The sequence below is a fragment of the Petaurus breviceps genome, unplaced genomic scaffold, assembly GCF_028583685.1.
Source record: "Petaurus breviceps papuanus isolate PSGF00001 unplaced genomic scaffold, PetGlider_PUasm1.0 37, whole genome shotgun sequence".
NCBI lineage: Eukaryota > Metazoa > Chordata > Mammalia > Diprotodontia > Petauridae > Petaurus > Petaurus breviceps.
The window spans coordinates 3,373,940-3,401,229 of NW_027186296.1; the positions used below are offsets into that span (position 1 = coordinate 3,373,940).

General features: G+C 37.3%; 1 protein-coding gene across 1 annotated transcript in view; it reads left to right on the plus strand.

The window, feature by feature from the left end:
• The first annotated feature begins 5,164 nt into the window (after positions 1 to 5,164).
• Positions 5,165 to 27,290, plus strand: part of AQR (aquarius intron-binding spliceosomal factor) — a 115,668-nt gene continuing 93,542 nt past the window's right edge. Inside the window, exons 1-4 of the mRNA XM_069097646.1 lie at positions 5,165 to 5,402; positions 11,227 to 11,283; positions 12,718 to 12,758; positions 23,565 to 23,600. Coding sequence (XP_068953747.1) covers positions 5,328 to 5,402; positions 11,227 to 11,283; positions 12,718 to 12,758; positions 23,565 to 23,600 — 209 coding nt within the window. The 5' untranslated portion in view covers positions 5,165 to 5,327. The remainder of the gene's footprint in view (positions 5,403 to 11,226; positions 11,284 to 12,717; positions 12,759 to 23,564; positions 23,601 to 27,290) is intronic.

Here is a 27,290-nt window from a genome sequence, read left to right on the forward strand (position 1 = left end):
TATAAAAACAAGTTAAAAAAAGAAAAGAGAAAAAATAAAAGAAGCCCCCTTTCTGACCAGATGGTTTCACTCTTGAGCAGGCCTGCACAGCATATAGCCTGTGGGCTCTATATTTATGGTGGATTGCCTGATGTCTTTTCATGTAAGAGTCCCTTGGGCTGCAAGTGGTGCACAGGATGAAAGTGGTTGGTGGGCCAAAAGTTTTCAGGACTGTTCTTGAGCCTCCACTATCTTCCTCTATGGACTTTCAGTTGTTATGTGAAACAACTTATGTTAACAGCTTCCCAAGACTATTCCTTTTCTGAAACATGCTTCCTGTTATTATTTAAACCCTTCCCCCTGCCTGTCTTGGGCACTCTCATCCTGGTGGCCTCAAATCACAATTCTCTTGGCACAGAAAAAAACCCTATTTTTTTTGCTGTTTTTTTTTTTTCGAAGTTTTCTTTATTTCAGGTTGACATATCTGGTGTCAGAAGTGGGACTGAAAGACTCCTGCTGACCAGTTTCTACTTTTGACCCCAGATGCCAGTACCAGCAGGGACCCCTTATGTTTCAGTCTGGATTTGACTCAAAAGTTTGGTCTGAGTATGCAATTCTCTTGAATTTACTGAACTTTCATCCCTTTTCAGTTGAGATATTGGCTTTTTACTCAAAGGTTTGTTAAAAGACCTGTAGGCCCTTCTGGATCCATTCTGGCAGGTCCCCTCCCCCCAAAGGGATGGCTGCTGAATACATGTTCTTAAATTATGACCCATGTTCTTGAAAATATTTGGATAATTGGCAGGATTTAACCAAATCTGACCCCCAAAATTGCTGGGCACAGTGGGACTCCTTTGATTGTCACAAAGTTTAATTTTTGCAGTCTATTCTTGATTCCACTGACCCCAAGATTATGGCCCTGAGGGCAATATTTTTTTTTCTAATGACTCCTTGGAACAGCCAAGTGGGAATCTGAATCTGAACTTTCCTTCCTTCAAGAGGCTATCCAACAATTGAAATTAGGAGAAAGCAAGCTGAGAATAAGGTGTGTGTCCTTCAGAAGGACATCTCCAAATGAAAGAAGGAAAAAGAGCTAATCTAAAGTCAGGCTGAAGTTTTACACAAAGATTTAAAAAACAAACAAAACAACAACAAAAAACCTTAAAGAGACCTTGAAAGACAGTCTTGAAAAGCCAGACTCTTAAAAAAAATCCCCTCTATCTTCTCCTTGGTTCATCTGAGGACCCCTTGCCCCATTTCCCCTTCAAAGTTAAAGGAACAGAAGACACCAAACCATTCTAGGTATCTATTATCCCTGGAGCAAAGCTGAGTTTTGCCCTTCTCCTGTCTTCTGACTATCAATTACCCTAACTACTCCCTCCCCTTTCACCTTTTCCTAGTGGAAAAGAGGGGAATAACCTTGGTGTTTTGTGTCAGAAACATGGGGACAATTTTTGACTATAAAAAGGTCCTTGATCCAGTGGCCAGGCGTCTCCCACTTTGCCTTTGAGCTGTTGTTATGGTCTCTGACTTTTGTTGTTAGTGGAGAAAGTCACTCTAGACTCTCTTTTAACTTTGCATGTTCCCCATGCAATTGAAATTCTTCTAGAGTCTCATCACATTCAGAATTTCTCCACCAGCCACCTTGCAGGACTAGAGATCTCCTTTCTATCCAAACCAAATGTCACCATTTCCCAGTGTAAGACTCTTAACTGAGCCACCTTCCTCCCTGACACAGAGGAGAGGAACCCCAACTACACTGAGGATCATAATTGTGTTGAAATTGTTGACTCTATTTTAACCCAATGAGAAGAAACTGAGCTAGAAAACCCAGATTATTCTTAGTACACTAACTCCTATTCCTGATTCCTGCCTTCAAAATTATTCTGGCTACCTAATGGCTGAGTATGCCATCATCTCCACCTCTGAAAAAGTTGTTGAGGCAGGACCCTTCCCCTTGACCTCTTCAGCTCGACAGGCTTAACTTGAGGTATCACTGTGAATTAGCAAAATGAAAACATGTGAATACACAGAAATCAGGCATGCCTTTGGGGTGGCACATGACTTTGGGATGTTGTGGAAATATTGAGCATTTTTTACTTCCTCTGGCACCCCTATTAAGAATGGGAATGCAAGTCTAGAGATTGCTTGATTTCCTTTTGTTGGCAGCAGCAGTGGCCATTATTAAGGTCCCAGGACACTCTCCAAGGACTCTCCCTATGTCCAAAGTATGTTTCCCTGAAGCCTCTAATCCTTATAAGGTCTGTCTTCCTTCACATCTGTGGGCCTTGCTCCTAGATTAACACTGACTGTGGCAGAAATTGCTTTAGTCTAAGAGATTATGTCCCAATCTATCCAGGACAGGCTTGAACAAGAGGAGAATACACAAAACAAAAACCCTGGGCTCTGGTATGGACCAAATAGTCCCTAAGTGGACAGCTCTACCCACCACTGGTAATCTCAAGCTCCATCTGACTTGGAAAAAGAAGCAGACAACTGCAGTCGTAGGCCACCCCCTCAAAATTTCAGATGTGGGCGGAGTATCCTGTATTACTTGACTCTACCTTTCATTTGCCTTGTCCATCTTGCTCACTGACTTGGGCTTCTGGCCACTCTTTTGTTTCCTTTCTGTTCTTGGTCCTGAGTCATCCCTTTTCCACTGACCTCCTGCAGGTTGTGTCCTTTGCAGGGCTTAATTCCTGCTGGATCTGTGCCCATTCTCTTGGTACCCTACCCTTGGTGAGATACCTTCAAGGTTTTGTAATTTTGATCTTGTCTTTTACCACACTGCTACTCTCACCCCCGCGCCCTCCCCCCCATTCCAACATCACTCAAGTCTCTATTTTGAATGTTGCCTGAGGAAGTTAAGTCTTATGGGACTGAGTCTGATTCCAGGTATGATCATCAAGAAATACTATTGAGCCAATGATCTATAATGCCAAAAGCCCTGTGGGGGTGATATCTGTGAATTGCAAATGGAGTCCTTTCTCAGGGAAAACTAGGGTAGTGTCTGGTAGCACAGGCTGATGTAGGACTTTCCTAACATTTCCTCCTGAGCAGACAGTTTTCCCAGCTGGATGATTCTAAGCCTCACTGTGACTTTCTGTCAATAAAATTGGCTACTTATATGACTTTTGCCTGGAATTGACATCTAACTAGGGGAGCATTTTCCCACACATTTCCATATGTCTTTCTTTTCCTTGTATGGAAAATTTCAATAATCATGTCAGGCGTTCAGTAGCCTTTACAACTAAATAGATGAGTACTTGTACTTTCCATTCGCACTGGTGATTTTGTATTCTCTCAATTTTCTCAAATTGGGATGGGCTTGTATGCAATGGAATCATCGCTTGTTCAGGGAAACTCTGAACTAAGGTGACTAACACTATCATGGTCCAGCAGTACATTCAATCCCTCAATGCCTACCTTGTTCTACAGGGAATTCATCTTGACTAAGATGGGGGAATGTTGAATGCAGCTGATCTTGTCTGATCCCAGGACTGTGAATTACCTGAGGGCGAATGGAACCAGTTTAAAAAGGACTATCAAAACCACTTTAAAAAAGTAAAGAAACAAAAAAAGGAGCCCTCATTCTGACCAGATAGATGTTACCACTCCTGCCCCCCCCCCCCAGTTTTCTTTATGGACTTTGGGTTGCTATGCAAACAACTTATGTGACAGCTTCTTGGGGATGTGCTTTCCCAGAGACTTCTCTCTCTGTTGTCATTTAAACCTTCACCCCTCTGCCCATCTTGGGCACTCGCGCTCTGGTGCTGTGAGGTGGTCCTTAATTGCAATTCCCTTTCCTCAGTTACAAGACCTTAATTTTTGCTGTTTTGGCAGTCTTCTTTTTTTCATGTTGATAATCCTAACAGGGAATCATCCTTAAGAGCACATTCATGTTTAGTTTCAGGTCATATTTCAACCAAATCAAATCTGAATTTTATAACTACTAATAGCAACATTTAAAATTTCAAAAATTTCTGGGAGAGTTTCAAGATTAAGAACTCATTGTTATCACTTAGCTCATTCTTAAGGACACATGGTGGTACTCCCAGTTCCCTATAATTTTTCTCTGTTTACCAACCTTTCCTCTCCCCATCTTTTTATTTGCCATCAGGATGAGAGATGGGTAGAGGACACAGGAGGAAATTCCATGTTCTCATCTCCCACTTGGGAGCCTGGGACCATCTAGCTGTCAGATCTCAAAACACACAGATACATAGACACAGACACAGACACACGAAGTTTTCCATATCCTTATTTCTAAAAAAGCAAAAAGCAAAAAAAAAAAAAAATCCCCAGACTTCCTCAATTTTTTTCAGCATCCTTAAACTTTCTTCCTTCATTTCTCTCTCTCTCACTGTAAGCCATGGGCAGGAAGGGGAAAAATTTCCTTGTTGAAAATTAGTAAGAGTCTGATATAAGTCACATCACCCCAACACATACTAGTTTTATTTAATGTCTCTCATTTCTAACAACCATCTTTAACATATGGACATAATCACTGTCACTACAGTGATATCTTTTACAATTCAAATCAAACAAAATCCCACCCTGTTGGGGAAATGGATAGTAGAAGTGACACTGAAGCAAAGTAGAAAAATGAATCAGATTCTCCCAGTTTTCGACATGCATTGAAGCTGTGTTCATCCTTGAATTCATAAACCCTCGATGATATTTCAATAGAGAACACTGAAGCAGTAACTTGCTAAACAGTACTACAGAACCTGAAGGAATTAATGTCATTCCACTTTTAACTCAAGGCACTAGTAAATGTGCCTTTAATTCAAGGAATATTTTAGACACTAGGAAAGTCTAATGTAAGGAGTAATGTAAACTGATTCTTTAATGAACATCTGTATGATGTTTACGAGGGTAGGTGAGTTATGAACAAACAAAATTTTGTAATTTGATTTTCATAGAGTCTGTAATTGCTTCGTTCATCACTGCCTGTATGCATCTCACTGCTTTGTCTACCTTTCTCTGTACCATCCTTCCCACTGCCAGCACTGAAAGAAAAAATTAGCCTCTGCCCTCCGTGCTTTCTCTCTGTCTTCCGTTAGGGGGAAGTACAGAAGGAGGTTTCTTCATTTCCTTGCTTCTCTAGCCTAGAGCATTTCTATGCCCATTTCCTGTCCTTCTGGTCCTCCGCGGGAAACATAACCCTAGGCTCTCTATCCCCGAAGGTGACGACTTCCGCTCCGTACTGGATCCCGGAAGTGCCGGACGACTGGCAGGCAGTTGTTTGGACGTGTGTGTGTGTGTGGAGAGAAAGGGCTAGGGATAGCTGGGAATCTGCTCTTACCTGCAGCTACTTCCAGGGTTGGACCAAGGACTGACCGGCCATGGCGACCCCAGCGCCGCCCAAAAAGATCCTAGCCCCCACGGTGTCCCAGATCAACGCCGAGTTCGTGACCCAGGTGAGCGCGGCGGGGCCGGGAGGGATGAGGGTATAGGAACCAGGGGAGGATGCGGAGAGGGCGTGGAGGGGTGAGGGCCGAGGGGCCGAGGACCACCGGGCCTGGAGAATGACTGGGGCGGGAGATGGGGCACGAGGGCAGTACAGTGCTGGGGGACTCCTTCATTGCCTTATTTTTGAACAAATTCTAGGATGTGTCAGCGCTCAACTTTCTCGAATCTACTTCTAGAAACTGGACGAAGACTACTTTCTTCGTATTATTTTTTCAATATAGAAAGGGAAGGTGATGCAGGACGAAAGTGAGGAGCTTGCAGTTAAATTGTAGAAAATGGGAAAGCTCCTTGCACTGTGATCGATAGAAAGGGGGATGGAGAGAGAGTGGAAGAGTTGGCTATTATAGAAGTAATCCAACATGAAGCAAGTGTTTACCAGGATTGGGGAAAGGAAATGTAATGATGAATGGGAGAGATCTCAGAGGTTGGATCTTTGGTACTTGGAAATTGATCATATATGTTATTTGAGGAAAACCCGGGAGGAGTCAAAGATGAATGAATATTTCTGAATAAATTTTAAATTAACGGACATAAATGCAGGCAATTGAAAGCATTTGTTAGAGCCATTAATTTATTGTGGTTTACTAATCCGTCTTTCAGCAGTCAGCAAGCATTTATGAAGCACTTGCTATGTGCCAGGCACCGTTTTAGTTCTTGTTAGTGTCCCTTGATGGACACTGCACCTTTGAAATATAACTCAAGATCCTTCTCCTTCAATAAAGGTGTCTAGGAGAGAGAATTAGCTTATTAAAAATATTTATTAAGTGCATAATGTGACAAGTGTATGTGTGTATTTGTGCAAATCCTTCACACTCTCTAAAAAACCTTTCATATGTATAAAATAACTCATAGAATTATAATTTGGGACTAGAAAGGGCTTTTGTAAACTTTAAAACCCTATCTCAAAACCAATTTTGTATAAATCTTAATATTGTCTCCCTGATGAGATTATAAATTAAGAATAGGGATAGTACCTTATCCATCTTTTGATGGATTTTGGTTAGTGTTGAGTTATTGATTAGTGAAGTGGTTAGTGGAGTTAGTTATTGGTAGTGGAGTCCAGACTATTTTACAGATGAGGAAACTGAAGCCCAGAGAGGAGTTGATAAAATGTATTCCCCTCGATTCTTTCTAGATATGGGGGACTATGGGTTTGGAATATTGCATATACTTGCACAAATACTTGATTGTTACATTGCTAGTAGCTTTATCTAGGAAGTATAGAATATTAACAAAATGTGAAGAAGTATGGTGGACCAAGAATTAGGAGACCTGGACCTTGGGCAGATTACTTAACTCTTCTCTTTTTCACCTTCTCCTTTCTATCCTCAGTTCACAAGGCTTTTGGGAAGAACAAATAAAGTTAATTTTCATTATAGTGTTTTGAAAAGTATAAAATTATAGGTATAGTATTCAAATTAGGAATAGGCCTTATTTATAGACTATCAATATCCTAAGGCTCTCTGAGGGATTTTGGAAAAGGTATAAGGTGTTATTCTCATTCTTAAAAAATTTATAATCTCATGAGGGAGACAATGATAAGATATACATGATTGGTTTTAGGAACTGGTTTTTAATGGGGTTTTAAAGTTTACAAAGCACTTTACATTCTCATTTGATCTTCATAACAACTCTGAGCTAGGCATTACAGGTATCATAAATGTTTTTAGATGAGGACATAGAAACTCAGATTAAATGACTTGCTCATGGCTTCACAGTTATTTTCCAAGTTGGAAGTTTTACATATAAAAGAGGCAGTGCAGTGCTGTATTTTGAGTCTTGAAGACCTGCTTTCAAATTCTAACTGATATTTATTAGCTTTGTGGCTCTGGGCAAGGCTGCTGTGTGTCAAAAGAAGTTCTCTAAGTGATAAACTTAATAAGATGGTGGAGCAAGTTCTTATACCAAGAATTCTTTATCATAGGTCCTCATATTTTTATATATCCATGAAATGAATATGTGAATTAATAATAATTTATTAAATTCTTAATATGTGACAAACATTGTGTTAAGCACTGGGATTCAAAGAAAAATAAGATAGTCTTACTCTCAAGTAGTTCTCTTTCTTTTTGGGAGACAGAGCATGTAGGAGGATCACTTGCAGTTGCCTTTCTGTTTGGGAGACAGCTCATGTAGGAGGGGTCACTTGCAGTGTGAATGGAAAAGCTCAGGAATCTTCAGGGTACATTGAGATGTCTTCCCTATTCGGTTGAGGAGTCTGGGCAGTTCTTATATACCACCATTGGAAATTGGGGTGGGGAGAGTGAGCCTAAAGGGTTGGAGGGGATTGGGGATTTTGGATTACATTTGGTAGTTATTGGAATAGGGGATCAACATCTGGCAAGGAGAAAAAAGAAGGGGCATTGGCAGTAAGAATAAGGTCTGGGTGGCTGGAGGATGGGAGAAGGCAGTCTTGCTTGGTGCCAGTTCTGGCTGTGGTGTTAGGCCATAACCTTCTGGAGTCTGGGTTGCCTAGCAGAATATGATTTTCTATGAGACGGGAAGCAATGATATATTAAATACCTCTTGTGTACATGGTGCTAAGGCAATTTGCTAAGAGCTTTGCAAATATGGTATGGTATGTATTGTCTATACAAATTCAAAGGAGGTAGATTGGTTTGGGCTACAGAGGCAAGAGGAGGTTTCATGGAAATGCATGAGGACTTTAGCCAAGCCTAAAGGATGTATAGGATTTCAACAGGTAGGGATAGGAAAGGGTATTCCAAGTATAGGTAATGTGTGATCCAGTGGCACAGTTATGGAAAAACTCAGGATGTATTCAGGAAATTGAATAATCTAGTTTGGCTGGAGGTTAGTTCATAGTACTTAGCTTACAGGTATGCCCTGAACCAAATATGTGAACAGTCCTTTCTACACTCTGAAAGTTGCTCAGGAGCAAAATGCTATGTCCTCCTTCATATGGAAAAAGACAGTATACTTCCTTTTTCATGCTTCCATTTTTATTTATTGATACACATTGATACATAACATTCTACACCTAGCTTTTCCTAGTAAAAGTGAAACATCATTTATTTGATTTGCTAATCTGTGTCTGTAAAGAATATGTATATTCTGTGTGTTTAGACATTGATGTATAGTACCACATCTGTGAATAGATAATGCAGCTCAATTTTTGATGAGTTATTCGTCTCCGTTATTTTATGTTTCCTTCTGAGGAATTACCTCTTATCCCTGTTTATCAATATTTGTATTAGATATTCTGAGTTTTAATTGTTGGAAAGGATGGTGGTATCTTGGTTCTTTTCCATTTGCTCTATAGTTGCTGAAGTACCTGTTTGACCTTGTTACTCCTCTACTCATTAAGCTCCAATAGCTTCCTATTGCCTTTTGAATCGAATGTAAATTCCACTCTCTAGCTTTTAAGATCTTTCATAACCTAGCACCAGTCTTCCTTTCTGCCCTTTTTTATGCATTATCCTTCTTCAAAACTTGACACAGGTTTTCCACCTTCTTTGTGAAACTTCCTGATTTCCTCCTTGCTAATTTGCCCTTTCACCCATCCCCAAATTAACTTTTGTTTTTTATATATTTTGCTTTTACCTTTGTTTGCACATGACTCTCTTGATAGAGGATAAACTTCTTAGGGCAGGGATTGTTTCATTTTTGTCTTTGTATTCCCAGTGCCTAACACATACTAAACCTTAATAAATGCTTGGATGTTTGATTCCATGCTTCTGGATCTTTGCTTTAAGATTTTTGGGCCTTTTAATAAGTATTAATAGGTCTTTTGGTGTATAGCCTGTAGGGCACTTTCAGGACAATATCAGGAATATTGCCAAAGAATGAATAAACAAAATCTTATTATGTGCTAGGGTTTTAAGATACAAATATAAAAGTGACATTCTCCACTCAAGTTTACATTCTAATGAGTAGATATGTTGGGGTGGGGCAGGACAGGAAGGTAAACTTTTATATTGTGCCTACTCTGTGCCAGACACTGTGTTAAATGCTTTACAAGTATTATTTCATTTGGTCCTCATAGCAATCCTTTGAAGTCAGTGCTTTTATGATCCCCATTTTACAGTTGAGGAACCTGAGGCAAGCAGACCCTTGCCCAGGGTCATATAGGGATTCATTGTTTGAGGCCAGATTTGAGCTCAGGTCTTTCTGATGCCAGGCCTGGCACTCTTATCTACTGTGACACCATGGTGCATATAGAGAAGAAGTGAGTACATGGCAAAGAATTGGAAATTAAGGGGGTGCCCATCAATTGGGGAATGGCTGAACAAGTTGTGGTATATGCATGTTATGGAATACTATTGTGCTATAAGAAACGAGGAGCAGGCAGTCTTCATATTTACCTGGAGAGGCTTAAAAGAACTGATGCTGAGTGAGAAGAGTAGAACCAGGAGAAATTTGTACACAATTACAGACACAACATATGTGTGATGACCAACTTTGATAGACTGGACTCTTCTCAGCAATGCAGTGATATAAGTCAATCCCAAAAGACTCATGATGGAGAGAAAAATGTGCATCCAGAGAAAGAACTAGAAAGAACTAAGTTTATATCCAGGTGGAAGCAAAATACCTGATCTTTTTCGTTCTCTTATTTGGTTTTATGTCCTCTTTACCATTTTTCATTCCAGCTGGTACAATCCATCCTTATAACCTGACCAATGTATAATGTGAAAGTATTTACAGATCCTATACTTGACTATAAGCCGCCATGGGGGGGGGAGAGAAGGGAGGGGGGACAAAATGTGAAATTCAAGGAATTGAATCCTGTAAACTAAAAGGAAACAACCAAATTAATAATAAAAAAAAAGAAGTGAGTACAACACAAGGTTCACAGAGTTAGAGGAATTTTGAATGGAGCAGTCAGTTGTCATATCCTTCCCAGCAACAATGGTAGCATTGATTTATTTATTCTTGGTTCAGAGTAAGAGTAATATGAGACAGATGCTAAGGTGCCTATTTTGAGTAGGCTCTGGTTTCCTTGTGGATGGGGTATGAAACATGGCCCTCGGCTACCTAGATATAGTGGATTAGGTGATTTTTTTACTCACTCATTCACCAATCAGGATAGCTCACCTTCAGAATGCACTACCTAAGATGAGTATATTAACTCTCCTAGGGTGGCTGGGGTCTTAGTCTTTGGAGGTCAGGATCTGAAGGGTTACTCTTTCTGGTGGAGAGGAGAGGAAGGATATTGGCATTGGTATGTAGAATTGATAGAAGAGAGGCAGGGAGAGACAAGGAAAAGTTCAGAGATTATTATAGAAAGAACCTTCTTTTTAGAAGAAATTGCTTGCCAGCATTAGGGATTGGAAAAATACTGGTGGATGCAAGAGGTTTTTTTTTTTTTAATTATATTTTTTGGTTAAAAACAAATTTTCTTTCCCTACTATCATTCCCCCTCTTCCCCACATTGGAAAAGAAAGAAAAACAAAATCCTTGTAACATATATGCATAGTCAGACAAAACAAATCCCCACATTTGGCACAACCAAAAAAATTATAGCTAGTTGCAAGAGATATTTTGGAGGAAGAATCATTGTGACTTGGCACCCAATCATATATATGATGTGAGGAAGATAGGGAGGAATCAGTGATGACTAGTTTTGAGGATGGTAACTGGTTGAATGGTACTACCCTTAGCAAAAATAGCGAGTTGAGCAGGAGGAGAAGGTTTTGGGGAAAAAGGTAATGGATTTGGTTTTAGACCTGAATTATCTTGTAGATCTTTTACAGTCAAAAAAAAATTATGTGATTGTATAATATAAGTCTTTGTTTTTGCTTATGTTTCCAGTTAGCATGTAAATACTGGGCTCCACATGTCAAGAATAAATCCCCCTTTGATTCAAAGGTAAGGATTTTTGGTTTGTGTCACAAATTTTCTAGATAATGTAAAACTTTAAGCTCTTATTTTTGTAAATTATGAATACTAGTTAATTTTAAATATTTATGTTTAAACAACTTGAGCTTTTAAACCAGTGGGGAAAAACTAAAGGAATAGAAATTCCTTAATATAGAGGACCTGAGGGAGATCAGTTTCATTGAAGGGATGGAGGGTTCAAATAGAGAGTGGTATTTAACAGTGCTATAAATCTTTATTGTGCTGCTGAATAAGAATAACCTAAACTTAGTTCAGCTTGAGAGATAGGCCAAAGAATGAATTCCTAAAGATGAATTGGTTAATATTGGAATTCTACTTAAATAATGGTCCTTAAATGGGATAGATGTTGATTTCTTTAGATTGTACAGATTACCTTAGTGAATTTTTCCTTTAGACATGCTTTAAGTTGTACAGACAACCTTAGTGAATTCTTCCTTCTATTACAGAAATGCCCAGGTAGCATCTTTAGATACAAGGACTGGGAAGATTGAATTCCCAAATCACTTTGATTAACATTAGTGGCATTTTATCATTAATTTTGGAAAGGTAGAAGAAATAAAATATTTCCCTAGTTGATATATACTATTATTATTTTAGTTGAAATTTGGTATGGAAGTATCACCAACAAAATCCCCAAGTTCCACCCCAATTGGGCAAGACCTGCAGAATTTACACACTTCCTCCAGAAATAAAAATATATCATAGTACACTGAGAATGTAGAATTTTTACTCAGAACTTACAGACTGCTAAATGCATTTCAGTTATTCTAGACAGATAACCGGAGAGTATGTTTTCCAACTGCACTAAGTGGAAAGCTTGAAGCATCCTTGAATATGTTAACAAAATGTTTTTTGCTTCTGTTAGGCATTACACTTATGGGTCCGAGTTCTGAAATATTGTTTATGAATTTTAGATTTAGAAAACTATATAAAGATTTTAGCATTAAATATTTTAAAATGTCTTGTCATCTCTTTTTCCAAAACATGCCACATGTTCTGATTTGATTTTTTTATAATACCATAAATGTGGGTTTTTTTGTCCTGTTAGTCCAAATATAGGCTGTACTTTTTCTTTAGTTTGACTTGTACAAAACTTTGGTGCAACTTATAACTTGTTCTTAGCTATCTATGTATTTTTACTTTTCAGAGTGTGAATGAAATTTCATTTTAGGGGGTGCAACCTCTATTTGGGTTTCTTTTGTTGTCCTGCAGTTTTATATTAAATTGTTCTTTCACTTAACATGTATTGTGAAATATTAGTTATAATGATTATATATTGTTTCTTGTATAATTCCAGGAGTTGAAAACTGCTAATTAAATATATTGAATTATTATCTGAAAAATGAGTAGAATCTATCAAAATAGTCTTGATTCAATATTGCATATTTATATTTTTGATAATAGGTCATCGAAGCCATATATGAAAAAGAGATCGTCAGGTCAAGGTAGGCAACATTTGTTTTCAAGTTTAAGACTGACTGATTTTTTTCATCTTCCTAACACAATGGAAGCAATTGTGCTAGAAGGATTGCTTGGACTGTCTAAAGACTCCTAAGACTCCTAAGAGTCATACTTTGCCTTTCTGCCACACAATTTCTGGTTTAGGTTGGAGGAATTAAGTTTCAACAAAGTTGTATTTGTTTTTTTTCCTGGAAGTGGGGTAAAGATCACTAAGCCAATGGGACTATTGGGTATTTAAAGATCTTCTAGTCCTACATTTTAAAGTTTAGAAATTATTGCTTATTGGTTAACTGACTGAGGCCCTTTGTGACTTTTCGTCCAGGTCCTTCACAGATGGTCTATGAAGTTGGGGTAGTGTGGGGTGACTTTCTTTTAGGTCTTTTTACATTTCATAGATACTGTCATAGTACTTGAGCTATATATCTGTTATCCTTTGGACTTGCTACGCGACTGGCCTACCTCCTTTTCCAATCATACTTATCCCTTGGACTGTATCTTTTACATATTTCTCCTTCTGAGTTCAAAGGCAATAGGAAACACCATTTTATGTGATGCTTCATCATCTCTTCTTGGATTATATTGAGCATAATCAAAAGGACTATTGGGAAATAATTGCAGTTTATGTGCCAACATCTGTAGGTGATAAGGAAATAGAGAAATCCTACAAAGGACTCAATAAAGACCTCCAAATTAAATCAATACATACTTTTAATAGTCATTGACTTCAGTATAAAAATTGATATGAGGGAGAATGATGAAAAATAAATTGGAAAGCATGGTACAGTGTCAAGCAATGAAAGCAGCCAGAGGCTTGCACATGTGTGTGTGTATACATATATAATTTATACACACACATATGCATGCATCCATCCCTCTCTCTCTCATCAGTATGATGAGGGATGGCTCCCAATAGGTTCAGCAGGAACTCTGATCTTAGCTAAGAACAGGGAGCCTGTGATTCAGTCTGGAAAGAATTCAGTAGGCCTAAGCAGACTTGGAGTCAGAGTTGTAAAAGTTTATTATATGCCTTACAGTGGGCAAGGATCCTTAGTGGACCTGCAACCTTAAAGGGGTAGACTTAAGGTTTATATAGAATCATCCATAGTAGAACCCATGCCAATTATGCTAACTAGGTGATTAAGGGTGGGGTTAGGGAGGAGTTAAGGCGAGACCAGTGTAATGTAACTGCACAGGTGTATTGCCCATGATTCACTGGGAAAAAGCCCAAGGCGGGGTACCTAGAGGTATGGTTTTAGGCTTGAAATGTCACTAAGTCAGTGAGTTGTCAAGGGCTGATGGAGAAGTGCCCAGTCTGCCACCCATCAGTGTCATATTTGACAAGATTAATGTCTGGGAACCAAGGTTAACCGGAGACTCAGTGGATAATAGGCTAAGGAGTTAACCCAGAGATAGGGTCCTGAAGGATTCATTGAAGCAGCCAAGGAGTCAGACTAGAGATAGGGTACCAAAGAATTCATGGGGGCGACGAGACACTATGCAAGGGGGAGATAATAGTTGCCTAAGCTGGAATGTTTATTATAGATACTTTTGTGAAGGACTGATAGATGTAGCTTGTTAGTGTTCCAAGGCTGAGATAAACAATTCATGAGTTGTTTCTGGGCAGAGTTAATGCTTTGAAGCTAGGCAGAGTGCAGGTAGGGAGAAGGGGCAGAGTTAATGTTCTGAGACTGGGCGGGGGGGGGAATGGAGTGTGATTTTACAAACTGGTTTTAACAAATTGATGTTAGAAAGTTTTACAGACTGATGTTACAAATATAGATCCGAAGCACCCCATCATTGCTGATGTTACAGATTGGTGTTACAAATTGAGTTTACAAATAGATTTTACAAACATAGATCCAAAGCACCCCATCCAGTACTTCTTTCAAGAAGAGAATTGGGAAGTCAGTGGTTATGATATGTTCCAAATAATGTTAAAAAGTTTGGGGGGAGGGAAAGAAATTGGCTTTTTAGATTAATCTGTGATTTTATTGGTCTAAGGAACTTCCTTCATCAATGAAGACAAACACATCTTTTGTAATATATGGACTTAGGGCTAGGGGCACTAAGAAGTTAAGTGACTTGCTCAGGGTTTGAACCCTGATTTTCCAGGGTGCAGGGTCACCTCTCCACTACATCATACTTACTCTCTTTTTGGAAAAAAAAACCCACCAATATATAACATTTTATTTTTCCCCCCAATTACATGTTTAAAACAATTTTTAAACATTTTTTAAAGTTCTGAGTTCCAAAATCTATCCCCTCTTCCCTCCCCCCTCCCTGAGACAGTAAGCAGTCAAATGTAGATTATACATGTGTGATCATGTAAAACATTTCCATATTAGTAATTTTATACAAGAAGACTTGAATTAAAAAAAAGAATGAAAGAAAGTGAAAAATAGCATGTTTTAGTTTGTATTCAGACAATATCACTTCTTTCTTTGGAGGCAGATAGTATGCTTCATCATAAGTCCTTTAGGATTTTCTCGGATCATTATATTGCTCAGAATAGCTAGTCATTTACAGTTCTTCATAGTATAATATTGCTGTTACTGTATACAATGTTCTCCTGGTTCTGCTTACTTCACTTTACATCAATTCACATTATACTAACTATATACAGACTACATGAGTCTATCTTAATAGCAAAGAAATGATAGTTATTGATATGGGAGTCATTTCTGAATCATCTACCTTGTGTATATTTAGACCATTGATTTGTTAGAAAAATTAATGCTCAAAATTGACACTAAATTAGAAGAAATGATAAAGATGAAAAGACGTACCATGCAATTAAAGTTACTCTTTTATTAAAGTAGCTCTTCATATAAGCTTTTCATGGTGAAAAGTAGTAAAAGGAACAGATCTTGATGTGAATCAACAGTGTCTTTTGTTATTATCATCATCACTATTTCCTATTGAAGTGTAATGTCAGACAGTCCCCACAGTGAAGAGGCCAAAGTTACCCGTTCCATCAAAAACTTGATTTTGTCAAGTTAAGATATATGACAGGCAATGGCAATAAATGTTTACAATATAAAATAATTTTCAGAGTCCTTTGCAAGAGAATGCAGCAAGATTATGGGCAGCATTTTACAGAACATTGAAAAGCAGTAGAGGAAAAAATGAGTTTTCAGAAAGTTTTGTTCATAGACCAATAAAATTAACGTATTCCAAGAGCATTTAAAGAAAACTGGAAGGAGAACAAGAAGCAGACTAAAAATAGAAAAAAAATGTTGTCATCATTTTTATAGTAAACATACTTTTGTCATTGTTGGCAGTGAAATGATTATGTTTGCCTCCTAAGCAGGTAGGTGGTGCAGTGAATATTACTCTGGGCCTGGAGTCAGGAAGACCTGAGTTCAGATCCAGTCTCAGACACTCACTAGCTATTTGACTTTGCGCAAGTCATTTCATCTGTTTGCCTCAATTTCCTTAGCTGTAAAATGGAAATAATAATAGCACCTACCTCCCAGGGTTGTTGTGAAGATCAAATCAGATAATAATTGTAAAATGCCTAGCACATTGCCTGGCACATAGTAAGTGCTATTAAATGATAGTTGTTAATATTTTTTATTACATTTGTATTCTTAACTTCTTGGTACTTTGTGCTTTTTCTTTTTTCTTTTTGGAGGGGGGAAGGTAGGGCAATTGGGGTTAAGTGACTTGCCCAGGGTCACATGGCTAGTTTTTGTGTTAAGTGTCTGAGGCCAGATTTGAACTTAGGTCCTCCTAACTTCAGGGCCGGTGCCCTATTCACTGTACCACCTAGCCACCCCCTACTTTGTGCTTTTTCAAGAAGCGGAAATGGCTCTATACAAAATGAAGCCATGAAGAGCATCTTGACCAGACCAAGTATTCACAGAGTAGGAGGGCTGTGCTGGACGTAATGAGGGCATGCATAGAAGGATCAATTTTCAAGATAACTGAAAGAGGGGAGGGTACCAATGATTGGAAAAAATAATAGCACTATTAAAAAAAAAAGGCAGGCAAGAGGACATCAATAACTGTCAACCCTAATGCTTACTTTTTCATTTCTATAAAATTTTTATGAGAACCTATGTGTATATTTGATGGAAATAAGACAAGGAAATAGGCAGGCTTTCACAAATAATGTTTTCACCTAGACCACATCTTTATAAGTCACGCAGTTGACTGAAAGGTGCAGAGAATATAAGATTATATTGTGCTTTTTGTTTGTTGACTATAAAAAAAAGTATTTGATTAAATGGAGCAAAAATGTAACCTTACAGGTTCTCATTCAGCAAAGTGGCTTCCTTATACATGTACTATAATTATATGGAATTTCTTGATTGATGCAACACAGAAATGACTGTGGATACTTCTTTTATTAGCTGTAGTCATAGAAGTTGTCCAGTACAAAATTCAGTTTGAAGAGGGAGTCTTTCAGATAGCCGTTTGTGGATGTTTTTGTGCTGATTGGTTTAAGCCCTTATACATTACTGAGTCTTCTAAATGAGATTTATAGTCCCAGAGAAGAGTTCAACCTAACAGTTGGCCCAGGGAAAACCAAATAGATGAAGAATAACAGATGATGTTTAAAGTACAGTGTGTTTTAGCTTCTTTTTTGTGTTTTATTCTTAGAAAGTACATTTGGAAAAATATTGAGAAAGAAAGAATAAAATTGTGTAAATGCCAAGGTATAAGTCCTTTTTGGATAAGTAATGTAATTCCTGGTTCAACAGAAAATAAAATCATGCACCCCAAACTGACAGATTAAAAAAAATAATATAAGTAAATATTTAATATTGTGATCTGTTGCTTATGCCTATTAAATTTTTAGAATGTGGTATTGAGGCTTTTATTCAAATCTCCCACTTCCTCCATTGATTTACTTGGGGCTGATATGCCATTCCTTTGCTACTTTTCACTTTTAAGTATCTTCAGGGTGGATGAGTTATTTATGATTTTCATTTACCAAACATGTGCTATCTTTGAAAGTTGCTCTGGACCTTTGCTTTATTTATACATTGAATATTCATCTGGGAAAGGACAAGGTTGAACTAGATGACTTTTGAGGTCCTTTTCAGATCTAAAACTATGTTCCTGCCATTTTAGAATCAAGGCAGCCCATTCTGCTTTGGGACATTTTTAGTTGCTTAGAAGCTTTTCCTTGATACTGAGCTCCAAATTTGCTTTTCATTTGCTTCTATCCTACTGACTCTCTTTCTGACTTTTGACAATGAGCAAAAAAACAAGGCCAGTCCCTTCCACAGAAGTGATATTTAAAGATGCCCCTCTAATAAGTTAAGGAGCATTAACCTGTTTTGGGTCATGGACCCTTTTGTCAGTCTGGTGAAGGCTATATAGACTCTTTTCAGAATAATATTTTTAAATGCTCAAAATAAATTATGTAGGATTATAAAGGAAACCAATTATATTGAAATAGTTTCTCTGTGTATGTGTATATGTGTGTACGTACACACACACACACACACACACACACAAACTGTGCCCCAAATTCATGGATTCAGGTTGAAAACTCCTGCTCTCTGAGACTTTTCTGCCAACATCCCCTGTTCTTTCTGTAGCATTTGTTGTATCTTAACTACTTTTTTTTTTTTTTTGCTATTTCTTGGAAAATACTTTGAATCAAGAAAGAGAAGAAACAAATTTCCCTGATTTTTTGTTTTCATATATAAAACTTTGGCTTTAAGATTCCTTTTGTTGGTGTGCAAATAACAAGACTTGGCTGTGTTATTGGTAACAGCTGAACGGAGTGACTGTCATTTTCCAGGCTCTCTAAGATTTATAACAGCAATCTTAATAGTTATTTCCTCACCCTTTACACATTTTCAAGCATGTAAAGAAAAACTGAACAGATTGCATTCTGCCCCAAAGTCTGAAAGTTCAAAAGGTAAGAAGCATTCTACCACATTCCAAATGCAAAGTATATTTAAAAATTTAAATAGCCATTTTTGAGTCTACTGCCTAAGGTAGCCATTTTCCTGAACAATGATGATTTGGGAGTTGTGAATAGTGTGGGAATAGTTTGATGTAAGATTTATTAACTTGTTTCTAGTCTATCATAATACACAATTTATTGCCCATAAAGTACTCTTAATATTTAACTACAAGCATTAAATGTTTTAATACATTTAAGTCAAAGTTCCTGTAGTTTACTTAAAATGTATTGTGGTGAGTACTTTGTATTAGTATCTAACTTGAAGTAATTGGAAAATATTATCACTTTTCACCATAATAGTTACCTGGAATAGTATAGGCTTGAAAATAAGACAGTTTACCAATCCATAGCAATTTTCTTCCAACCTTCTCCATATCCTCCTCAGGAAGTACATTGGTAGTAAATATTTAGTCCTTTTCATTATTATTTTGGTTTAAATGGTTACCACAAATGCATCACTATTTGTAAGGTTGTAAAAGTATTTGTAATTATTATTATTATTTTTTTTTGCTTCTTTGGAGGGCAATTGGGGTTAAGTGACTTGCCCAATGTCACATGGCTAGTTTTTTTGTTAAGTGTCTGAGGCCGGATTTGAACTCAGGTCCTCCTGACTGCAGGGCTGGTGCTCTATTCATTGCGCAACCTAGCCGCCCCAATTATTTTCTTTTAAAAATAAACAACAGGCCAAATGATGGTTTTTTTTTTTTTTACTTATGTACATTTATTTATTTATTTATTTTAAATTTCTTTAATTTTTTTTTTTGCTTTGTGGAAAGAACAAGTTTTGGTTTTTTTTTAGTATGGAGTACAGTTTCTTTTTTTTTTGTAAACTAAATTTTGTTTCTTTTTAGTTTACATCATTCATTTCTACAAGATTTTGAGTTACAAATTTTTTCCCCACCTTTTCCTTACCCACCACCCCAAAACAGCAGTCCCACTGTATCCCCTCCGCCAATCTGCTCTCTCCTATATCTTCCCCCATCTGCAATTTTTTATTTTAACCAATTTCTTTGCATTCTTATTTACTAATTGTTTTCCTTATGTCCTTGAGAGGGAAAGAATTATAGAATTTTTGATCTGGAAGAGATCTTAATGTACAAGATGGCCAACCTAAATGACAACATTTTCAGTGACCTGTGGATTTAATCCAAAAATCAGGTCAGCAAGTCATCAAGGATATCTTCAGTCTGCCTGTGTGCCAGGCACTGTGCTAAGTTTTGGGGACACAAAGAAGGGCAAAAACACAGTTGCCCTCAGGGCGTGCAGACAGCTGTGTACGTGAAGGTACATGCAGTGGAGATAGGAAGCAATCTCAGAGGGAAACCATTGTCAGTGGGGAGCAGGACTGGAAAAGGCCTCTTGCAGAAGATGGGGTTTGAGCTAATTCTTGAGAAGCCAGGAGGTGGGGGTGAGGAAGGAGAACAGTCTAGGAATGGGCTCTAGCCAGTGAAGGTGAATGGAGTTGGGAGATGATAGTTTCGTATTTTAGGAACAGGAATAAGGCCAAGTGATTCTGGGTTGTAAAGTATTCAGAGGGCAATAAGGTGTAAGAAAACTGGAAAGGTCGGAAGGAGCAGGGTTGACTTTGAATGTCAAACAGAGGATTTTATATTTGATCCTTGAGGTAATAGGGAGCCTCTGGAGTTTATTGATATAGGGGCTGACATGGTAACTTTGATAGCAAAGACAAGAATGGCCTGGAGTGGGGAGATACATAAGGCAAGGGAATCAATCCGCTGGCTGCTTGTAATAGTCCAGATGTGAGGAGATGAGCCCCACACCAGACTACTAACTTTGTGAATTGAGAATAGAGCATCTGTCTAAATTCCTGGACTCAATATTGTGCTTTGAGAATAGGTTATTTAAGGGGATGTTTTGGGTTTTTAAGCTTTTTTCTGTAGCTTACTGCCCTTGCATACTCAAATGGGAAATTTGATGATAAGTTTTTTTTTCTGTGCACCACAGAAGTTCAGATAAATCAAATGCTTGATTTTATTTCTTTTTAACACATAAATACTACTTAGCTCAGTTACTGACTTAGCAGAAACGTTATCTTTGGAAGAGGAATTATGGAATACGAAGGGATTGAATTATATGTATATGGTTAGAAACAAGGTTGCCAGAGGGCAGCATTACTCTTTTTGGATATCTTCTGCCTTCCCCCACCTTGAACACAGCTTTATTCTTCCCTCTCACCCTTATCCACTACAGTATATCATCAGGCAGAACCTATTCAGGAACCATGGGACTATCCTACATTTTGTTGGACCAGAGATCACCATGGAGAAACATAGAAAGGAATTCACAGGGATTGCCACAAGACTTTTTTGGACATGCCCTCCTCCCCTGAAATCTTGCTTCCAGAAGGCATCCTGGATCCCTGCAGGATATATTCGGATTTGGTTTAAAAACGAAAAAATGACTTAAAGCAAGGAATCAAGCCATTTATTTTAACTCCTTCCTCACTTTCTAAGTGTGCCAAATTAAATTCAGTCGCATATAGATGCCCCTCTTTCATGTTGTTGTAGGGAAGCTCTGGGTTCCCACAGTCTGTTATAAACATGTAGAATCTTTTGTAAAAGTCTTTTGTAAACTTTTCTATGCTAATTTCACATCAACATGGACATCATTTACTATACACACTTATGGGAAGTTACTGTATATTACAGGAACTCAGTGACTTAATACCATAAAAAATTTAGCTAGTCTGAGGGGTAAAGGGAATATGGCTTAGGGAAGTTATAAAAAGTGATCAAGTAAGGAATTACTGTGTATTCCTAAATACGGTGTTCCAGATTAGAGAAAAGCAGATTTAATAATATGACAATATTTAGCATTAAGAGATTATAAAGAGTAAAGTTTTTTAGTCAGGTTCAGTAAAGAATGATTCTACCCATTTTTATGAAAAAGAAAACCATTTCACCTCTTCCCCCAAGCATGCATGAAATGCTGCACTGAATTAGAGAAATATGTCTTCCTTTTTTCTCTCTTCTTATAGCACTACTAAGTTTACACATCTTGGTTACTGGATAAATGTTGATGGATTATGAAGTAAAATGAAGTGAAATGTCCCTGTGAAACAACTAGAGATCCTGAATGTCATTTGATGTCATAGTTGCTGAATAGCCTGCATAGTTCTGGAAACTAGTCTCTTGCTTTCTCTTTAAGCTTTTACAAACTAAAAGCCTTCACCATTTCATGCTCAACAGAGCTCTATGGCATAGATTGCTCAGTGAGACTATTTCAGAAATCAGTTGAATAGGATTTTGACAGGATAATGGTCTCTTGGGTATTATAAATTCATAATGCCTACACATTTAATTTTCAAAATGAGAGACTGTGATCCAGTGGCAATGTTCTGGTCTGGTTGCTTTATTAAACCATTATACAAAATGATAAAAAATAAATTAGTAGATATTTGAACTAGCTTTTTTTTTTTTTTTTTTTAAGCAATCAGGGTTAAGTAACTTGCTCAAGGTTACATGGCCAGTTATTTCTGGGTGTGGTGCTGAGTATCTCAGCCCGAGATCCAATCTCCAGGTCATCACAGCACTGGAGCCAGTGCTTTTATTCGCTGAGCCACCTGGCCGCCCCTAAGCAATTAGGGTTAAGTAACTTGCTCAAGGTTACACGGCCAGGTGTTTCTGGGTGGGTGCTAAGTATCTGAGCCTGGGATTCGATCTCCAGGTCGTCCTGACACTGGAGCCTGACACTGGAGCCGGTGCTCTTACTCCCTGTGCTACCTGGCTGCCCCTGACCTAGCTTTTGAAAAGATATGTGAAGATCAACATCATCCTAACTATTTTAAATAACTATTTTTAAGTAAAGAACATTGTAATAAAGGGAAAAATCACATGATTCTTCTGAATATTTTATTCCTTTTCCCTCAGCACAGTTGCATGTTTCCTTTGTAGAGCACAAAGCTTAAGAAATAGCAATAAATGGGGAAAAAAATTATCTTATTCTTTAAAAGTTGTCTTTGTAGTTTATGACCCTGTGTGTATTACCTTGAAAAAAAAAGAAGGCAATTTGAACCTTTTGTTCTTGAAACCTTTATTTGTTTTTATTTTGAATTTAATTATCAAGAAACAGACTTGTGTGTATACATACATACATACATATGTGTGTGTGTATATATTTATATATATATATATATATATATAAAGGACAAGAGGCATATAGAAGAAATTGAACTTCTGTTACATACTGTTTGTTACATATATTACATTTTTCTGGGAAGTAACAAAGCACTTCTATTTATTTATGTTCTCTTCTGCACTTTTTTTCTTCTATGCATTTAAAATTTTATTCATGCTTTTTGTTATCTGTCACTACTCACTAGCCTACCTTAGCCCCTTCCTGAATAGAAGCTCTTCCTTGAAACAAGTGTATCATCCAGCAAAACAAATGGATATTAATCATATTTAGAATGCATATCTTCTGCTGCATCTTCAGTCCATTTCCTTTTGACTCCTCTTTCATCCATTTTTCATAGCTTTCTATGAAATCAGCCATCTGTCTAAGCCACCTTAGGTTGACTGGTAACTAGGTGATGTGAGTATTAATGAAGCTTTGTTATTGATGTGTATTTTCCCCCCATGTCTTTTATTTGCCATCAGCAAAATGGTGATAGTTGTGTTTATGAATAATGTGTATAGGGTATATTGTAAAAATGCTTAGAAGTTTAATAAATTAGCCTTTGTAAATTTTATGGACAAAATGCACATGAAAAATGTAATTCTATATAAAAATAAAGATTTGAAAAGTGCAGGTATAGTAATGACCATGAAATATTGGTAGCCATAGGAAAAAATAATTTCTCAAATTTAAAAAAATATATACATACTGTACTTTTGTCTTTTAGGTTTGCCATTCGGAAAATAATGCTTCTGGAATTTAGGTAAGTTTAAAAAAAGTCTTAAAGTTGTTTCCACTAAGGGTAAAATAACTGATATACTTGTTCCTGTAGAATAACTGATTTTTTTAAAAGCTGAAGGTCCTGTGAAGGATTTAAAATTGAAACAGGAAAGAATTTGAAAATGCAGAAGGATCATAGTTTTGGAATTGGTTATTTGGAATATGTGGGTACTCCCCGTCACATGCTTAAGTAAAACACATCCTCAGTAAAACCTGAATTGTGAACTTTTTTTTCCTGGAAGCTCTTAATGGATTATGTTGAATCAGTCATGGTTTTTCCCTTGGTCTCCTAGTGACTAATGGTTTATGTTTATAAGAATTTATCAGTAGTATAGTTTATGGCCATGGAACAGAATTTTTCTCTAAGACTTAACTGGGCAGTTTAGATATTGAACATGTAACTTTTTTTTTTTTTTTTTTTTTTGCTTTTTGGGAGGGGGTAAGGTAGGGCAATTGGGGTTGTGACTTGCCCAAGGTCATACAGTTAGATTTTTGTGTTAACTGGCTGAGGCTTGGTTTGAACTCAGGTCTTCTTGACTCCAGGGACAGTGCTCTATTCACTGCGTCACCTAGCCACCCCAAAACCTACGTAAATACTTTTGGAACAAGTCACCGTTACTTTATTTTTTTGCTTTTTGGGAACATGTAACTTTTGATCAAATTAGTAGCATTTCCTTCAGAAATAATCTGAACAGAAAATCACATAGCGTTTTAGGTCATAGAAATGGGTGTTCCACTTGGTAGCAGGAGTTTTGGAGTGTAGGATTAGTCTTCAGGATCTAGAAAGTGGAGGCAAAGGTGTTCTGGTCAAGTAGGTATTAGAGGTCAGTGTGTCAGAATTCAGGAGCGCAGAGTAGAAGGGCTATAGTAAACAGCCAGAAATCAGAACTTGGTCAGGAAAGAAGGTTGCTTCAGGGCTCTAGTGACAAGGAAAGACCTTGATAGTGTATTAGTCCAGACAAGACATCAACCCAGGAACTTTCTGTACAAGCAGGGCCCAGGATTCAAGTGTAGCTTCCATGAGCTTGAAGTTTTATAAAATTCCATATTTAAACATTTAAAAAAAAAAGCTTTTCCATTTACATAAAAACAAGGAGGATTTTTCTGTGAAACTGACTTTTTCATATTGCTTACTTTTTTTTAATAAGTATGTAATAAATTCCATGTTTTACTTTTTAAACTTTTTTTCACCCTTTTTGGAGGGGGAAGGGCAGGGCAATTGGGGTTAAGTGACTTGTCCAAGGTCACGTGGCTAGTAAGTGTTAGGTGTCTGAGTCCGGATTTGAACTCAGGTCCTCCTGACTCCAGGGCTGGTGCTCTATTCACTGTGCCACCTAGCCTCCCCTGTGTTTTACTTTTAAGACCATCTCGCTTTGATATTGTTTCCTTCTTTTAAAAAATGTTACAGTGGCCTTTTTTTGGACATCGCTATTGTGAACACCCCTCTCCTGTACCACCATCGTCATTATAAACTGGGAGAAAAAAATGAAAAAAACCCAACAAAACAACCAAACTTTTGTAACAAATAAACACAGTTAAGCAAAACAAAATAAATCCAAACAGTAGCTGTGTCCAGAAATGAGTGTCTCTGCACCTTATACATGTCATCTCTATCTGGTGGTTGGTAATATGTTTCATCATAAGTCTTCTGGATCTGTGGTTGGTCATTGCCTTAATCAGAGTTAAGTCTTTCAAAATTGTTTTTCTTTACAGTGTTACTGTCCTTATATAAATTGTTCTCTTAGTTCTGCTTACTTTGCTCTGCTTTTGTTACTACCCAAATTCTCAAAATCATCTGTTATCATTTCATACAGCACAATAATATTCTATTACATGCATATGTTCAGCCATTCCTCAATTGTTTAAAATGAGTCCAAGACACTAAATTTAATTATTTGCTTTTCGTTTTTCTCCCCTTTTAATCTCTCCCCTTCAGGATCCTGAAATTTGTTTTGCTTGTGATTATTCTGTCTCCAGTGTTGTCCTCTCTCAGTATAATACCCTCACCCCATTCCTGCTTTTTTCCCTGTTGTGTTTGGTGTATTTCTCTTCTAGATTCAATGTGTATATAACTGCTTTGTCCATTTTAGATGGGTGGAAAGGTCATCTTATACTAACTCCCCCCATCCCTTACCATGATTCTATATTCTGCTCATACATTCAGATTAAAATTTAAATACAAAGAAAGTAAAATGTAAAAGTTAGTTGAAGATAAACTTTATTTTTCTTCTGACTTTCTCACTTTGATTTTCCTAAATAATGTTTTACTCCCTTTTTCCTGATTATTGATGGGCTTTTGTCTTTTAAAAAGTTGCCTAGTGCTTTATTTGGGAATGACATTAATATTTCAGCAAAAGCTAGTAAACATAAAATTAACTTTCCCAAGTTACCATGATCTTTTCAATATTGTGCATTCCTTGTATGATACTGCATAATGCAAGTAGTATAATTTTGTTAAATTTTCACTCATATGGGGTATGGTGCATTTTTCTTTCTAGGGATACCTATAGAGAGAAGGAGTAGCTTTGGTTGATTCTTTCCTGCCTACGTTCTTTCTGTTTGGCGCAGAATTTTCATGATTGCCACTAAAAGAGAAGAACCCAGGGGCAAGCATGTTAATGTTATCCAGGAAAGATAAAGAAAAACGCAATACATTTTGATAAGCATGTCTATCCAGAAATATGTAGAGATGAACACTATACACTTTAATGGCTTTTCAAGGCACCACTATTTCATAGCTTAAGGTTATTTAATTTAATTTCTATGGGTATTTCCTTCTTCAGTGTCTGCCTTGATTGGTTTTCTTCATGAGTTTCTATTGACTCCACTTCCTTCCCCCTACCCCCCCCCCCCCCCCCCCCCCCCCCTTCCCCCCCCCCCATTAACCCTCTGGTGATGACCCTCTGAACTTAGGCTGGTTTTTGGAAGACTAGAATACAGTCTTTAGCTAGTCTCATACATGAAATTACTATAACTTGATAGGCTCTGGCAGACCTTGTAACTTGAGAATTTGCGGTCACTCCTTTGCCAAAAAGAGATCTCAAAATTGGACTTTAGTCTTACAGATCCTTATGATAAAAATTCACATCTTTTTAGCTCTAAAAGGTTTACAAACTTATTTTCATAACACCTTTATATTGTCACAAGTATTATTTTTCTTTATAGATGAGAAAATGTAGCAAAATAATAGATGTTCATAAACCATTAAAAAGGATAAATTATGTTTAGTATCTTCTGTTTTTGATGTTAGAGAATTATGTTAAACATCTTAGAAAAATTACTAAAATTAAAAGTTTTAACTTAAAGGTATAACTCGATTTTCTACAGATATAACTGTGTGAAAGGTCTTTTTATCTGGAGATACTGGAGAGATGACATGTGACTGTATTAATAAAAGCTCCTCAGAAAATCGATTTGTGATAATCATAGCAATAATTATTTTGTTAGGCACTCAAGGTACTGTACTAGGCCCCTATGTCTCAGGTATGCATATCTGATAAAATTCTCATAAGATCAGCTAGTGATCTCACAGCCTCTTTTGTTTTAGCATTCTTATTTTTATTCAGTGGAGGAAACTGGATAAGGAGATCTGTGGCCTGTTGGTCATGACAGTTAATGTGTGCCACTCTCCATTGGTACCTTCTAAGATGAGCCTTCCACTGTCTCATCTGCC